Below are 18,372 nucleotides of genomic sequence, written 5' to 3' on the forward strand. Positions count from 1 at the left end.
TGTATGTTGCGATAAAAGAAATTATTCATATAGTTAAGCGAGATGAAAATTTAATGGTCGTCGGGTACTGGAGTTAGATAGCAGGAAAAGGAAGAGATGGAAAAGTAGTAGGTGAATGTGGAGTGGGGGTAAGGAATGAAAGAGAAAGCCGCCTGGTAGAATTCTGCACACCGCATAACCTAATCATTGCTAACACTTGGTTTAAGAATCATGAAAGAAGGTTGTATACGTGGAAGAAGCCTGGAGACACTAGAAGGTTTCAGACGGATTATATAATGGTAAGACAGAGATTTAGGAAACAGGTTTTAAATGTTAAGACATCTCTAGGGGCAGATGTGGACTCTGACCACAATTCATTGTTAGGAACTGGAGATTAAAACTAAAGTAACTGCATAAAAGGTAGTAATTTAAGGAGGTGGGACCTGCATAAATATAAAAGGACCAGGGGTTGTAGAGAGTTTCAGAGAGACCATAAGGGAAAGATTGACAAGAACAGGGGAAAGAAATAGAGTAGAAGAAGAATGCGGAGCTTTGAGAGATGAAATAGTGAAAGTAGCAGAGGATCAAATGGTTCAAATGGCTCTGAGCACTATGGGACTTAACATCTGAGGTCATCAGTCCCCTACAACTTAGAACTACTTAAACCTAACTAACCTAAGGACATCACACACATCAATGCCCGAGGCAGAATTCGAACATGCGACCGTAGTGGTCGCGCGGTTCCAGACCGTAGCACCTAGAACCGCTTGGCCACTCCGGTCGGCAGCAGAGCGTTGAGTACGTAAAAAGACGAGGGCTAATAGAAATCCTTGGGTAACAGAAGAGATATTGAATTGAATTTATGAAAGGAGACAGCATAAAAATGCAGTAAATGAAGCAGACGATAAGGAATACAAACGTCTCAAAAATTAGATCAAAAGAAGTGCAAAATGGCTAAGCAGGGATGGCTAGAGAACAAATGTAAGGATGTGGAGGCCTATATCACTAGGGGCAAGACAGATACTACCTACAGGAACATTAAAGACCCCTTTGGAGAAAAGAGAACCACCTGTATGAATTTCAAGAGCTGAGATGGAAAACCAGTCCCAAGCAAAGAAGGGAAAGCAAAAAGGTGGAAGGAATTTTTTTAGTCCAATCTCTGTCTTCCTCTACAGTTTTTGCCCTCTACACTTCCCTCTAGTACCATGGAATTATTCCCTCTTGTCTTAACAGATGACCTATCATCCTGTCCCTTCTCCTTGTCAGTGTTTTCCACATGTTCCTTTCCGATTCTGTGCAGAACCTCCTCATTCCTTACCTTATCAGTCCACCTAATTTACTGTTGCACCACATCTCAAATGCTTCGATTCTCTTCTGTTCCGGTTTTCCCACAGTCCATGTTTCACTACCAGACAATGCTGTACTCCAGACGTACATCCTCAGAAATTTCTTCCTCAAATTAAGGCCGGTATTTGATATTAGTAGACTTCTCTTGGCCAGAAATGCCTTTCTTGCCATAGCGAGTCTGCTTTTGATGTCCTCCTTGCTCCGTCCGTGATTGATTATTTTACTGCCTAGGTAGCAGAATTCCTTGACTTCATTGACTTCGTGACCATCAATCCTGATGTTAAGTTTCTCGCTGTTCTCATTTCTACTACTTCTCATTACCTTCGTCTTTCTCCGATTTACTCTCAAACCATACTGTGTACTCATTACACTGTTCATTCCGTTCAACACATCATGTAATTCTTCTTCACTTTTACTCAGGATAGCAATGTCATCAGCGAATCGTATCATTGATATCCTTTCGCCTTGAATTTTAATTCCACTCCTGAACCTTTCTTTTATTTCCACCATTGCTTCCTCGATCTACAGATTGAACAGTACGGGCGAAAGGCTACATCCTTGTCTTACACCCTTTTTAATACGAACTCTTCGTTGTTGGTCGTCCACTCTTATTATTCCCTCCTGACTTGTACAGATCGTATATGACCCATCTCTCGCTATAGCTTACCATTGCTTCTTTCAGAATTTCGAACATCTTGCACCATTTTACATTGTCGAACGCTTTTTCCAGGTCGACAAACCCTATGAACACGTCTTGATCTTTCTTTAGTCTTGCTTCCATTATTAACCGCAACGTCAGAATTGCCTCTAGTGCCTTTACCTTTCCTAAAGCCAAACTGATCGTCATCTTGTGCGTCCTCAATTTTTTTCCATTCTTCTGTATATTATTCTTGTAAGCAACTTCGATGCATGAGCTATTAAGCTGATTGTGCGATAATTCTCGCACTTGTCAGCTCTTGCTTGTGTGTGGATGATGCTTTTCCGAAAGTCAGATGGTATGTCCCCACACTCATACATTCTACACACCAACGTGAATAGTTGTTTTGTTGCTACTTCCCCCAATGATTTTAGAAATTCTACTGGAATGTTATGTATCCCCTCTGCCCTATTTGATCGTAAGTCCTCCATAGCTCTTTTAAATTCTAATACCGGGTCCCCTATCTCTTCTAAATCGACTCCTGTTTCTTCTTCTATCACATCAGACAAATCTTCCCCCTCATAGAGGCTTTCAATGTATTCTTTCCACCCATCCGCTCTCTCCTCTGCATTTAACAGTGGAATTCCTGGTGCACTCTTAATGTTGTCACTCTTGCTTTTAATGATACCGAAGGCTGTTCTGACTTTCCTGTATGCTGAGTCTGTCCTTCAGACAATCATTTATTTTTCGATGTCTTCACATTTTTACTGCAGCCATCTTAGCTTCCCTGCACTTCCTGTTTATTTCATTCCTCAGCGACTTGTATTTCTGCATTCCTGAATTTCCCAGAATGTTTTTGTACTTTTTTCTTTCATCGATCAACGGAAGTACTTCTTCTGTTACCCATGGTTTCTTCGCATTTACCTTCTTTGTACGTATGTTTTCCTTCCCAATTTCTGTTATCGCCCTTTTTAGGAATGTCCATTCCTCTTCAACTGTACTTCCTACTGAGCTATTTCTTATTGCTGTATCTATAGCATTAGAGAACTTCAACCGTATCTCGTCATCCCTTAGTACTTCCGTGTCCCAATTCTTTGCGTATTGATTCTTCCTGACTAAAGTCTTAAACTTCAGCCTAATCTTCATCTCTACTACGTTGTGATCCGCATCTATATCTGCTTCTGGGTACGCCTTACAATCCAGTACCTGACTTTGGAATCTCTATCTGACCATGATGTAATCTAACTGAAATCTTCCCGTATCACCGACCTTTTCCAAGTATACCTCCTCCTCTTGTGATTCTTGAACAAAGTATTCGCTATTACTAGCTGAAACTAGTTACAGAAATCAGTTAGTCTTTCTCCTCTCTCATTCCTTGTCCCAAGCCCATATTCTCCTGTAACCTTTTCTTCTACCCCTTCCCCTACAACTGCATTCCAGTCCCCTGTAATCATTAGATTTTCATCCAACTTTACATTCTGTATTACCATTTCAGTACTCTCATATTCTCTATCTCTTCATCTTCATCTTGCGACATCGGCATGTATACCTGAACAATTGTTGTCGGTGTTGGTTTGCTGTCGATTCTGACAAGAACAACCCTGTCACTGAACTGTTCACAGTAACTCACCCGCTGACGTACCTTCCTATTCATAACGAATCCTACTCCCATTATACAATTTTCTGGTGCTGTTGATATTACCATATACTCCTCTGACCAGAACTCCTGGTCTGCTTCCCACTTCACTTCACTGATCCCTACCATATCTACATTGAGCCTTTTGCATTTCTCTTTTCAGATTTTCTAGTTTCCCTACCATGTTCAAGCTTCTGACATTCCACGCCCCGCCTCGTAGAATGTTATCCTTTCGTTGATTATTCAATCTTTTCCTCATGGTAACCTCCCCTTTGGCAGCCTCTCCCGGAGGTCCGAATGGGGGACTATTCCGGAATCTTTTGCCAATGGAGAGATCATCATGACATTTCTTCAATTACAGGCCTCAATTCCTGTGGATACAGGTTACGTGTTTTTAATGCAGTGGTTTCCATTTCCTTCTGCGTCCTCATGCCGTTGATCAATTCTGATTCTTCCTCCTTTAGGGGCAGTTTCCCACCCCTAGGACAAGATAGTGCCCTGAACCTCTATCCTCTCCTCCGCCCTCTTTGACAAGGCCGTTGGCAGAATGAGGGTGACTTCTTATGCCGGAAGTCTTCGGCCGCCAATGCTGATTATTAATCAAAATTTAAGCAGAGGCGGGATTCGAACCCGGGACCGAAGACATTTTGATTACGAATCAGAGACGCTACTTGAAGACGATATTATGGAAATAGAAGAGGACGTAGATGAAGATGAAGTGGGAGATATTAAACTGCGTGAAGAATTTAACAGAACACTGAAAGACCTAAGTCGAGACAAGGCCCTGGGAGTAGACAACAATCCATTAGAACTACTATAGTCGCGGGAGAGCCAGCCATGACAAGCCTCCACCATCTGGTGAGCAAGATGTATGAAACATGTGAAATACCTTAGACTTCAAGAAGAACATAATTCCAATCCCAAAGAGAGTGGGTGTTGACAGATGTGAAGATTACCGAACTATGAGTTTAATAACTCACGGTTGCAAAACACTAACACGAATTCTTTACAGACGAATGGAAAAACTGGCAGAAGTCGACCCTGGGGATGACCAGTTTGGATTCCGTAGAAATGTTGCAAAACGCGAGGCAATACTGACCCTACGACGTATCTTAGAAGATAGGTTAAGGTAAATCAAACCTACGTTTCTAGCATTTGTAGACGTAGAGAAAGCTTTTGACATTGTTGACTGGAATACTCTCTTTCAAATTCTGAAGGTGGCAGGGGTAAAATACAGGGAGCAAAAGTCTATTTACAATTTGTACAGAAACCAGATGACAAGAGTCGAGGGGCATGAAAGGGAAGCAGTGGTTGGGAAGGAAGTAACGCAAGGTTGTAACGTATCCCCGATGTTATTCAATCTGCATACTGAGCAAGCACTAAAGGAAACAAAAGAAATGTTTGGAGTAGCATTTAAAGTCCATGGAGAAGAAATGAAAACTTTGAGGTTTGCCGATAACATTGTAATTCTGTTAGAGACAGCAAAGAACTTGGAAGAGCAGTTGAACGGAATGGACAGTGTCTTGAAAGGAGTATATATGGTGAACATCAACAACAGCGAAACGTGGATAACGGAATTAGTCGAATTAAATCAGGTGATGCTGAGGGAATTACATTAGGAAATGGGACACAAAGAAGTAGATGAGTTCTGCTATTTGGGAAGCAAAATAACGGATGATGGTCCGAAGTAGTGAGGATATAAAATGTAGACTGGCAATGACAAGTAAAGCATTTCTGAAGAAGAGAAATTTGTTAATGTCGAGTATAGATTTAAATGTCACGAAGTCCTTCCAGAAAGTATTTGTATGGAGTGTAGCCATGTATGGGAGTGAAACGTGGATGATAAATAATTTAGACAAGAAGAGAATAGAAGCTTTCGAAATGTGGTGCTACAGTAGAATGCTGAAGATTATATGGGTAGATCATATTACTAATGAGGAGGTACTGAATAGAACTGGGGAGAAGAGGAATTTGTGGCACAACTTGATTAGAAGAAATCGGTTGACAGGACACGTTCTGAGGCATCAAGGGATCACAAATTTAGACAAGCATGGAGGGTAAAAATCGTTAAAAGAGACCAAGAGATGAATACACTACGAAGATTCAGGAGGGTGCAGGTTGCAGTAGGTACTCGGAAATGATGAGGCTTGCACAGGATAGATTAGTACGGAGAGCTACATCAAACCAGTCTCAGGACTGAAGACAACAACAACAACAACAATTATTTAGGCGTCTGTGTGCAGGTTTGTTTCGTTTCGCTTTGCTTAGCTTGAGTAAGAACTTTACGATAGAATTTATTGTTGCTCAGGAACCAAGAACTGCTGTGAGAAGAGGCCAGAGTTTTCATTTATATGAAAAAGTAATACAAAATACACAGTCGCTTTTCGCAGTGATTAGCATTTTGAAGGTTGTCCTGTAGAAGTAGAATCGATGGGAAGATTATAGCGACAGTCACAATAAACTGGGCACCACGGATGATTTTGAATAATTAGTGAAATAATAACACGTAGTATAGTTTTTAAATTCTAGACAGAATGACGTAGTGGTAGCGAGATATTAAGTGGACACCTTAATTTAAATGTTCAGGAGAAATCTAACACAGGTATGCTCAAATCGCCTGTCGTTTCATATAACCAAACAATCTCTCCTACAACTTATAATGAGAGTTATGGTAGTCGGCAGTGCTACTATAAACAACATTTCTGTAGAAATATCGAGATTGTAAAACAAATTGTGTACTGCAACTACTTGAATTTCACTACAAGACCAATGAATAAAAAAGGAGTTCGGCCGCTGTGGCCGAGTGGTTCTAGGCGCTCCAGTCCGGAACCGCACTGCTGCTACGGTCGCAAGTTCGAATCCTCCCTCTGGCATGGATGTGTGTGATGTCCTTAGGTTAATTAGGTTTAATTAGTTCTAAGTCTAGGGGAATGATGACCTCCGATGTTAAGTATCATGGTGCTTAGAGCCATTTGAGTCATTTTTTAAAAAAGGAAATGACAGTTAATAAAGAGAACGTGAATCGTATTAACATACTAGAAAAATGACAACTACTTGTCAGAAAAAAACGTAGTATGTTGTGTAAAGTAATCCACAGATCCCAAGAAAGCATTTCGAAACATGCCCGCATCTCGTGGTCGTGCGGTAGCGTTCTCGCTTCCCACGCCCGGGTTCCCGGGTTCGATTCCCGGCGGGGTCAGGGATTTTCTCTGCCTCGTGATGGCTGGGTGTTGTGTGCTGTCCTTAGGTTAGTTAGGTTTAAGTAGTTCTAAGTTCTAGGGGACTAATAACCACAGCAGTTGAGTCCCATAGTGCTCAGAGACAGCCATTTCGAAACAAGTTTAATAAATTATCTCGTTTATTCTAAATTTATGTCCTCCATTTGAAAAAAAAGTCTCTAATAACCTAGTCGTCGACGGGAAGAAGAACGACTATCGATAACCTTCCGCATCAGCTCTAATTTATCGGTTTTCTCGTGATGGTTACTTCGCGAGACCTATGTGGGAGGAAGTAATACTGAAATAAAAATTAAATCAAGACCCTAAGCTGTCGACAGGCGTTGATATACATAAATAGGGACAGTGGAAAATGTGTGCCCCAACAGGGACTCTAACCCGGAATCTCCTGCTTACATGGCAGACGCTCTATCCATCTTTTTTTTTTCGTTGCATCTAATCGGAGCGGACGTCGTAAGACACCCCGTTTAAGTTGGTCGTTGATCGGTTAGCTCATTTTTTTATTATTATTATTATTATTATAGACGGCAGCTAACCCTGTGGCCGAACACGCTGAGCTACCGTGCCGGCGTCCATCTGAACCACCGGAGGGCACGGAGGATAGTGCGACTGCAAGGATTTATCCCTTGCACGCCCCCCGTGAGACCCATATTCCCAAATTAAGTGTCCACACACTACATTCTTAGTGCCCCTGCCCATGACACTCGTTACGTGCGACAGACAATCTTACCGAGTGCCGTAAGAGTTCGGGAAATGCGTGTCCATCCGCACAGAACATGAAGGTCAATGGTTAGCCTTAATTATATGAAGATGGTATCTTTCGGACATGTCCAAAAGAACAGATACCATCTTCATGAACTAATACAGTTCCTGAGTCTTCTTGAAACGCACGCTCTTTAAATTGTAACAACAAATATCTCCTCGGTACACAACACTTCTGCTGTAGCGTCTATTCTTTCCACTGATGTATCGCCAATAGCATAACTTCACAGGTATCTTCGCACATTTCACGCATTAAATGAGAGTGGACAAAAATACGGCAACACCACCAAGAGGCTGCCAATTTCTTTCGTTCAGGGTAATAAAATAACTTGAAACGACGGCTGCAGGTGTTTCATTGTATTACCTAAGTCAACGGCCTAAGTACCGCGGACAATCAATCTCAAGGACGGATACAGAAACAGGTAAGACCTGATTGCACTGGGTGGTAGTTGTCTCGGAAAGGTTGGGATAGACTGATGCAGACGTAGTCACGGAACACGCTGCCTCGTGTCGGGCTGGTGTGCTGTACTTACTGGGGGCGCTGCGGTCGGCCGCGGGCGGCTTCATATCGCGCATCTCTGTCTCCTCCCAGGCGCCGTTGACTGTGCCTCCCTCGGCGTCACCGGCGGCAGCTGCGCCCGCCTCCTGGTCCACCAGCCCCGGCATGTCGCACTGCTAGCGGCCCCTCTGGACGGCATCCACTGGCCAGAGGTCCGCTACGGCCGGACAGCTGGTGCTGGCGATACCGGCGCGGGGTATCGGTTACGCAGGGCCGTGCCCCGTCGCGATAGCAACTCGGCTCCTGCCGGCGCGCTCGCAGCCGCCACAATGCGTCGTAAAAGCTGCGCGCACCGGCGGAGGACGTGAGGGGAGCGCGGCCGTGCGGGCGTGTGCAGAAGCTGCTGCAGGTGGGCTGCCGCCGCTGCTGCTGGGGAGGTCACGTGACCGCGGCCGCAGCGGCCGGTCTAATTGGCCGCTCTGCTCTCCTACGCACGGGCCATTCGTTCGCAACGTTCCTAGACACAACACTTCTGATGGAGGTCGTAAAGGCGCGTACACACTAGGGCAGTGGCTCCCCAACAAGTGGTCCGCGAGGTATGCCAGAAGGGGTCCGCAAGATGCCATTAGAATAAAAAATATATTAAATACAGTGTGTTACAAAAAGGTACGGCCAAACTTTCAGGAAACATTCCTCACGCACAAATAAAGAAAAGATGTTATGTGGACATGTGTCCGGAACCGCTCAATTCCCATGTTAGAGCTCATTATGTACTGTACTTCCTCGATTCACCGCCTATGACTCGCGACTGGGGAAGACCTAGAACGACGAGGACACCTGCAATGGACGAGGCAATTCTTCGTGCAGTTGACGATAACCCGAATGTCAGCGTCAGAGAAGTTGCTGCTGTACAAGGTAACGTTGACCACGTCACTGTATGGAGAGTGCTACGGGAGAACCAGTTGTTTCCGTACCATGTACAGCGTGTGCAGGCACCATCAGCAGCTGATTGGCCTCCACGGGTACACTTCTGCGAATGGTTCATCCAACAATGTGTCAATCCTCATTTCAGTGCAAATGTTCTCTTTACGGATGAGGCTTCATTCCAACGTGATCAAATTGTAAATTTTCACAATCAACATGTGTGGGCTGACGAGAATCCGCACGCAATTGTGCAATCACGTCATCAACACAGATTTTCTGTGAACGTTTGGGCAGGCATTGTTGGTGATGTCTTGATTGGGCCCCATGTTCTTCCACCCACGCTCAATGGAGCACGTTATCATGATTTCATATGGGATACTCTACCTATGCTGCTAGAACATGTGCCTTTACAAGTACGACACAATATGTGGTTCATGCACAATGGAGCTCCTGCACATTTCAGTCAAAGTATTCGTACGCTTCTCAACAACAGAAAAGGTGGCCGATGGATTAGTAGACGCGGACCAATTCCGTGGCCTCCACGCTTTCCTGACCACAACCCTCTTGACTTTCATTTATGGGGGCATTTGAAAGCTCTTGTCCACACAACCCCGGTACCAAATGTAGAGACTCTTCGTGCTCGTATTGTGAACGGCTGTGGTAGAATACACCATTCTCCAGGGCTGCATTAGCCCATCAGGGATTCCATGCGACGGAGGGTGGATGCATATATCCTCGCTAACGGAGGACATTTTGAACATTTCCTGTAACAAAGCGTTTGACGTCACGCTGGTACATTCTGTTGCTGTGTGTTTCCATTCCATGATTAATGTGATTTGAAGAGAAGAAATAAAATGAGCTCTAACACGGAAAGTAAGCGTTTCTGGACACATGTCCACATAACATCTTTTCTTTCTTTGTGTGTGAGGAATGTTTCCCGAAAGTTTGGCTGTACCTTTTTGTAACACCCTGTATATTTCGTATGGTATCACATAACTAATGAGGAAGTATTGAATAGGATTGGGGAGAAGAGAAGTTTGTGGCACAACTTGACCAGAAGGGATCGGTTGGTAGGACATGTTCTGAGGCATCAAGGGATCACCAATTTAGTATTGGAGGGCAGCGTGGAGGGTAAAAATCGTAGAAGGAGACCAAGAGATGAATACACTAAGCAGATTCAGAAGGATGTAGGTTGCAGTAGGTACTGGGAGATGAAAAAGCTTGCACAGGATAGAGCAGCGTGGAGAGCTGCATCAAACCAGTCTCAGGACTGAAGACCACAACAACAACAACAGATTTGTTGTTGTGGCCGCTTCCTGCAGGAGCAGAGCTTTAGCGAACGCTATCGTCTGCGTCTAGCGTTTTCCTAGAGCCAACTGACACTATAGTGCGCGTCATTTACGACGGCGGCCGAGTTTAGGTTCGTTCTGCGCATCTGACGTCACAAAACACAGTCAGCCAATGAACAGAGGACGACGTTGCCAGAGCTCGATTGCAGTGCAGAGCGCAGATGACTGTCTTCAGTTTTAGAAACGTTCAGTCATAAATAAAGTAATTGAACAAAAGCAATGTCTTGATAGCAGACTTTCTTTTATAGGAAGTTTGGCAAAAGCATTCTTTATACCAGTTGCTTCATATTCTGTTAATTAATTAAACCAAACAAGCAATAAGCCTCCTAATACAGGTGATAGCAAGGAAAGGTGTTTCTATCATTCTCACGAATTTCGCAATAAAGAACAGCGGTAATTGTTTATTTCCTATTGTACTTCGAGGAAACGTGAGTAATTCATAGTCATACCAACAGTGACGCACGCTCAGAATATCTGACATGCCAGATATTGCTCTGCACGTTCGGAAAGACTCCCGAACGTGCTATTCCACGCTATGACGTCAGAAACTCGGCACGCTCAACGCTCAAGTGCACGGTCCGTGTGCCGACGGCTTAACGCAAAAGTAGAATTAGATAGAGGCAAATAGTTGTATGCCGTTAGACTGCGCGCGCTGCCTCTTTGCAGCTGACAACTAAGAACTAATTGGTTCAAATGGCTCTGAGCACTATGCGACTTAACTTCTGAGGTCATCAGTCGCCTAGAACTCAGAACTAATTAAACCTAACTGACCTAAGGACATCACACACATCCATGCCCAAGGCAAGATTCGAACCTGCGACTGTAGCGGTTGCTCGGTTCCAGACTGTAGCGCCCAGAACCACACGGCCACTCTGGCCGGAAACTAAGAACTGAAAATTAAAACTAACTGTATACTGATGGAGTACTCTGTTGTAACTGTATTTTTTCAAATAAATAATACCTTGCATGAAAATAGTGGTCTCTTATTTCTCACACATGTCTACTCAATGCAATCTCAAGTGTAGTACACATGAAAGACCAATACACTGAGTTTTCATTTTTTCCTGTCATTTTCAGTTCATACTCAATTTTTATTTTTTTAAGGAGTTTGTTATACTAAACACCCAGATTTGAAGATTTTGAGCAACAATCAAAAATTTAACAATAACAATGATGGCTAAATTGAAAAAGTTTTAAGCTCAGTATTTTTTCAATAATGAATATATCAATGTTTTTTCGAAGTACCAAAAATAGAAAATGTATAAAAATACTCTTAATTTGGCTTTTTTAGGTACTTGATACTGTGATATGACAAGGTACCAATCATGCTCGATGAGGGGGTCCTCGAGAAAATTTTGTTGGGAACCCCTGCACTAGGGCAACCGGCAACGGAGACTGGATTCGGCCAAATGTTGGTCGACAATGCCTTGGCGTTCGGGTACTCGTCCACAACAAACGAAGGGCTCTGGACCAAGGAACACGTCGCGTGGAATCGCAGTTGGCTACGATTACTCGTTCCCATTTTGTTCTTAAAAAGTACCGTTTCGTTTACAATTTCACCGGCAGATATTATAAGGGAAGTACCGGATGTAGCAGTCATCGCGTGTGCAGCATTTTTTTCTGCAAGAAGCTGATCATCAGAAAAAGAAGAGCAAACGCTAGTGGACTTTTAAAAAGTAGGGAGCAGTATGGTGGGACAAAATTAACGACTACCTTAAAGCTATGTTGGAATAGGGACTACTTCACATTTTTCCTTAATGAAAGTTACAGACTTCGAATTTTTATTGAATTTTGTAGGCCTTAAAATTTCCATAGCTGACACACCTTTTTCGGAGAGCTGCACCTGCTACATAAAGTTGTCACTCCTAGTTTCTCTACTTATCTTTGTCATTTTCTTTTCAGAACGTGCATATCACTTTTTAATAGCTTTAAGTTATTTCCCACCAAGCGTCTCCTCGTTTCAGTTTGTTTTTAGAATCGCAAATAGTTCAAAATGGTTCAAATGGCTCTGAGCACTATGCGACTTAACTTCTGAGGTCATCAGTCGCCTAGAACTTGGAACTAATTAAACCTAACTAACCTAAGAACATCACACACATCTATGCCCGAGGCAGGATTCGAACCTGTGACCGTAGCGGCGAAAGTCCACTAATTGGCCTTTGAATTACTCGTCCACCCTATTCACCAGACTTACCTCCAGAAGACTTGCTGGGAATAAATTTTCACCAAACGAGGAAGTTACTTGCAGTAAACGGGTATTTTGCAGTTGACAGAACAATTTTTTCCGGTAGGAAGAAAGATCTGGAGGGTCACTGGATCAAGTGTGAATCCCTCAAAGCCGACTGTTTCGAGAAGTAAGACGATCTGTATATGAAACTTTTTTTTACCAGACTCATCAAACCACTAGCATGACTATAGCGCTGAAAGTCAAACAGAAATAGAGTCAGTTGCGTTTATTAAGCATTGGTTACAGTCAGTTTTTTGGCAAGATCAACCTTAGTTGTGCTTAACATCTAGATCTACATGGATACTCTGCAGATCACATTTTAAGTGCCTGGCAGAGGGTTCGTCGAACCACCTTCACAATTCTCTATTATTCCGATCTCATATAGCGCGCGGGAAGAATGAACACCTCTATCTTTCCGTACGAGCTCTGATTTCCCTTATTTTATCGTGGTGATCGTTCCTCCCTATGTAGGTCGGTCTCAACAAAATATTTTCGCATTCAGAGGAGAAAGTTGGTGACTGGAATTTCGTGGGAAGATCCCGTCGCAACGAAAAATGCCTTTCTTTTAACGATGTCCAGACCAAATCCTGTATCATTTCTGTGACACTCTCTCCCATATTTCGCGGTAACACAAAACGTGCTGTTTTTCTTTGAACTTTTTCGATACACTCCGTCAGTCCTATCTGGTAAGGATCCCACACCGAGCAGCAGTCTTCTATAAGAGGACGGACAAGCGAATTGTAGGCAGTCTCCTTGGTAAGTCTGTTTCATTTTCCAAGTGTCCTGCCAATAAAAGGCAGTCTTTGGTTAGCCTTTCCCACAACAGTCTTTGGTTATCCTTCCCCACAACATTTTCTGTGTGATCCTTCAAAAATGGTTCAAATGGCTCTGAGCACTATGGGACTTAACATCTGAGGTCATCAGTCCCCTAGAACTTAAAACTACTTAAGCCTAACTAACCTAAGGACATCTGTGTGTTCCTTCCAATTTATATTGTTCGTAATTGTGATACCTAGGTATTTAGTTGAATTTACGGATTTTAGATTAGACTGTAACCGAAGTTTAACGAATTCCTTTAGGGTGACCTCACTCTTTTCGTTATTCAGGGCCAACTGCCAATTTTCGCACCATTCAGATGTCTCTTATAAATCGTTTTGCAATGTGTTTTGATCTTATGATCACTTTTTTAGTCGATAAACGACAGCGTCATTTGCAAACAACCTAAGACGGCTGCTCAGATTGTCTCCCAAACCGTTTATACAGATAAGGAACAGCAAAGGGTCTACAACACTACCCTGGGGAGCGCCAGAAATCACTTCTGTTTTACTCGATGACTTTTCGTCAGTTACTACGAACTGTGACTTCTCTGACAGGAAATCACACATCCAATCACATAACTGAGATGATACTCCGAGCCGCTTGTGTGGTACAGAGTCAAAAGCCTTCCTGAAATCCAGAAATACGGAATCGATCTGAAATCCCTTGTCAATAACACTCAACACTTCATGTGAATAAAGAGCTAGTTGTATTTCACAGGAACGTTGTTTTCTAAACCCATGTTGACTGGGTGTCAATAGACGGTTTTATTGGAGGTAATTCATAATGCTCGAACACAATATATGTTCCAAAATCCTGCTGCGTACCGAGGTTAACGATATGGGCCTGTAATTTAGTGGATTACTCCTACTACATTTCTTGAATATTGGTGTGACCTGTGCAACTTTCCAGTCTTTGGGTACGGATCTTTCGTCGAGCGAACGGTTGTATATGATTGTTAAGTATGGAGCCAATGCATCAGCTTACTCTGAAAGGAAACTAACTGGTATACAGTCTGGACCATAAGACTTGCTTTTATTAATTAATTTAAGTTGCTTCACAACTAATGGTTTTAATGGTTCTGAGCACTATGGGACTTAACTTCTGAGGTCATCAGTCCCCTAGAACTTAGAACTACTTAAACCTAACTAACCTAAAGACATTACACACATCCATGCTCGAGGCAGGATTCGAACCTGCGACCGTAGCGGTCGCGTGGTTGCAGACTGTAGCGCCTAGAACCGCTCGGCCACGCTTCACTACTCCGAGGATATTTATTTCTACGTTATTGATGTTGGCAGCTGTTCTGGATTCGAATTCTGGAATATTTACTTCTTCTTTGTGAAGGCATTTCCGAAGGCTGTGTTTAGTAACACTGTTTGGCAGAACTGACTTCGATAATATCTCCATTGCTATCGCGCAGAGAAGGGATTGGTGGTTTCTTGCCGCTAACATACTTCACATACGACCAGAATGGATTTTCTGCCAGGTTTCGAGACGAAGTTTCGCTGTAGAAACTGTTATAAGCATCTCGCATTGAAGTCCGCGCTAAATTTCGAGCTTCTGTAAAAGATCGGCAATGTTGGGGAGTATGCGTCTGTTTAAATTTGGCATACTTGTTTCGTTGTTCAAAAATGGTTCAAATGGCTCTGAGCACTATGGGAATCAACATCTGAGGTCTTCAGTCCCCTAGAACTTAGAACTACTTAAACCTAACTAACCTAAGGACATCACACACATCCATGCCCGAGGCAGGATTCGAACGTGCGACCGTAGCCGCCACACGGCTCCAAACTGAAGCGCCTAGAACCGCACGGCCACACCGGCCGGCTGTTTCGTTGTTTCTGCAACTAAAAAGCAATCAGTAAACGGCCTCAGAATGAGGCAGTTGCGATAACAACTAAGTGGACTTCTTACACTCTCCAGTCACATTAACGTGACCACCTGTCAAAAGCCTGAATGACCGCCTTCCACAGTGAATGAGGTACTGGAACGTAACATAGAGGTCGTGCAACGATGCCCCTCCAGTGCCGTGCGAGCTGCGCTAGGTTGATCGAGGTGGTCTCATAGATTCTCTATTGGGTCTAAATACGCCAAGTCTGGCAGACAACGGAGTACGCTAAACTCACCCTGGTGCTCTTCGAGTCCCGCAGATAAACTGCGAGCTGTGTGACATGTTGCATTGTCCTGCTGGTAAATACTATCGTGCTGAGGAAAAAACAAGCATCATGTAGGGATGGGCATGTCCCAAAGGATAAATGCATACTGGCGTTGATCCATTGTGCCTTAAAGACGTGATCACCCAAGGTATCCCTCGAAAACATTCCCAGCCTTCGTCACCGATGGACAGTAGGTCATCATGGGTGCACGAACTAGGGGCCTCTACATCTACATTTATACTCCGCAAGCCACCCAACGGTGTGTGGCGGAGGGCACCTTACGTGCCGCTGTCATTACCTCCCTTTCCTGTTCCAGTCGCGTATGGTTCGCGGGAAGAACGACTGTCCGAAAGCCTCCGTGCGCGCTCTAATCTCTCTAATTTTACATTCGTGATCTCCTCGGGAGGTATAAGTAGGGGGAAGCAATATATTCGATACCTCATCCAGAAACGCACCCTCTCGAAACCTGGCGAGCAATCTACACCGCGATGCAGAGCGCCTCTCTTGCAGAGTCTGCCACTTGAGTTTATTAAACATCTCCGTAACGCCATCACGGTTACCAAATAATCCTGTGACGAAACGCGCCGCTCTTCTTTGGATCTTCTCTATCTCCTCCGTCAAACCGATCTGGTACGGATCCCACACTGATGAGCAATACTCAAGTATAGGTCGAACGAGCGTTTTGTAAGCCACCTCCTTTGTTGATGGACTACATTTTCTAAGCACTCTCCCAATGAATCTCAACATGGTACCCGCCTTACCAACAATTAATTTTATATGATCATTCCACTTCAAATCGTTCCGCACGCATACTCCCAGATATTTTACAGAAGTAACTGCTACCAGTGTTTGTTCCGCTATCATATAATCATACAATAAAGGATCCTTCTTTCTATGTATTCGCAATACATTACATTTGTCTATGTTAAGGGACAGTTGCCACTCCCTGCACCAAGTGCCTATCCGCTGCAGATCTTCCTGCATTTCGCTACAATTTTCTAATGCTGCAACTTCTCTGTATACTACAGCATCATCCGCGAAAAGCCGCATGGATCTTCCGACACTATCTACTACGTCATTTATATATATTGTGAAAAGCAATGGTCCCATAACACCCCCCTGTGACACGCCAGAGGTTACTTTAACGCCTGTAGACGTCTCTCCATTGATAACAACATGCTGTGTTCTGTTTGCTAAAAACTCTTCAATCCAGCCACACAGCTGGTCTGATATTCCGTAGGCTCTTACTTTGTTTATCAGGCGACAGTGCGGAACTGTATCGAACGCCTTCCGGAAGTCAAGAAAAATAGCATCTACCTGGGAGCCTGTATCTAATATTTTCTGGGTCTCATGAACAAATAAAGCGAGTTGGGTCTCACACGATCGCTGTTTCCGGAATCCATGTTGATTCCTACATAGTAGATTCTGGGTTTCCAAAAACAACATGATACTCGAGCAAAAAACATGTTCTAAAATTCTACAACAGATCGACGTCAGAGATATAGGTCTATACTTTTACGCATCTGCTCGACGACTCTTCTTGAAGACTGGGACTACCTGTGCTCTTTTCCAATCATTTGGAACCCTCCGTCCCTCTAGAGACTTGCGGTACACGGCTGTTAGAAGGGGGGCAAGTTCTTTCGCGTACTCTGTGTAGAATCGAATTGGTATCCCGTCAGGTCCAGTGGACTTTCCTCTATTGAGTGATTCCAGTTGCTTTTCTATTCCTTGGACACTTATTTCGATGTCAGCCATTTTTTCGTTTGTGCGAGGATTTAGAGAAGGAACTGCAGTGCGGTCCTCCTCTGTGAAACAGCTTTGGAAAAAGGTGTTCAGTATTTCAGCTTTACGCGTGTCATCCTCTGTTTCAATGCCATCATCATCCCGTAGTGTCTGGATATGCTGTTTCGAGCCACTTACTGATTTAACGTAAGACCAGAACTTCCTAGGATTTTCTGTCAAGTCGGTACATAGAATTTTACTTTCGAATTCACTGAACGCTTCACGCATAGCCCTCCTTACGCTAGCTTTGACATCGTTTAGCTTCTGTTTGTCTGGGAGGTTTTGGCTGCGTTTAAACTTGGAGTGAAGCTCTCTTTGCTTTCGCAGTAGTTTCCTAACTTTGTTGTTGTACCACGGTGGGTTTTTCCCGTCCCTCACAGTTTTACTCGGCACGTACCTGTCTAAAACGCATTTTACGATTGCCTTGAACTTTTTCCATAAACACTCAACATTGTCAGTGTCGGAACAGAAATTTTCGTTTTGATCTGTTAGGTAGTCTGAAATCTGCCTTCTATTACTCTTGCTAAACAGATAAACCTTCCTCCCTTTTTTTATATTCCTATTAACTTCCATATTCAGGGATGCTGCAACGGCCTTATGATCACTGATTCCCTGCTCTGTACATACAGAGTCGAAAAGTTCGGGTCTGTTTGTTATCAGTAGGTCCAAGATGTTATCTCTACGAGTCGGTTCTCTGTTTAATTTCTCGAGGTAATTTTCGGATAGTGCACTCAGTATAATGTCACTCGATGCTCTCTCCCTACCACCCGTCCTAAACATCTGAGTGTCCCAGTCTATATTTGGTAAATTGAAATCTCCACCTAAGACTATAACATGCTGAGAAAATTTATGTGAAATGTATTCCAAATTTTCTCTCAGTTGTTCTGCCACTAATGCTGCTGAGTCGGGAGGTCGGTAAAAGGAGCCAATTATTAACCTAGCTCGGTTGTTGAGTGTAACCTCCACCCATAATAATTCACAGGAACTATCCACTTCTACCTCACTACAGGATAAACTAC

At 43.5% G+C, this 18,372-nt stretch overlaps 1 protein-coding gene across 3 annotated transcripts in view; it reads right to left on the reverse strand.

Moving 5' to 3' along the window:
- Positions 1 to 18,372, reverse strand: part of LOC126428092 (aminopeptidase N-like) — a 332,543-nt gene that overhangs the window by 254,007 nt on the left and 60,164 nt on the right. Inside the window, exon 1 of one of the 3 annotated variants that reach the window (XM_050089982.1) lies at positions 8,131 to 8,270. The exons of the other annotated variants lie outside the window; for them this stretch is intronic. Coding sequence (XP_049945939.1) covers positions 8,131 to 8,263 — 133 coding nt within the window. The 5' untranslated portion in view covers positions 8,264 to 8,270. Of the gene's footprint in view, positions 1 to 8,130; positions 8,271 to 18,372 lie in introns of those variants that run through there. 3 annotated transcript variants of the gene reach the window in all.

The sequence above is a fragment of the Schistocerca serialis genome, chromosome 12 (genome assembly GCF_023864345.2).
Source record: "Schistocerca serialis cubense isolate TAMUIC-IGC-003099 chromosome 12, iqSchSeri2.2, whole genome shotgun sequence".
NCBI classification, from domain to species: Eukaryota; Metazoa; Arthropoda; class Insecta; order Orthoptera; family Acrididae; genus Schistocerca; species Schistocerca serialis.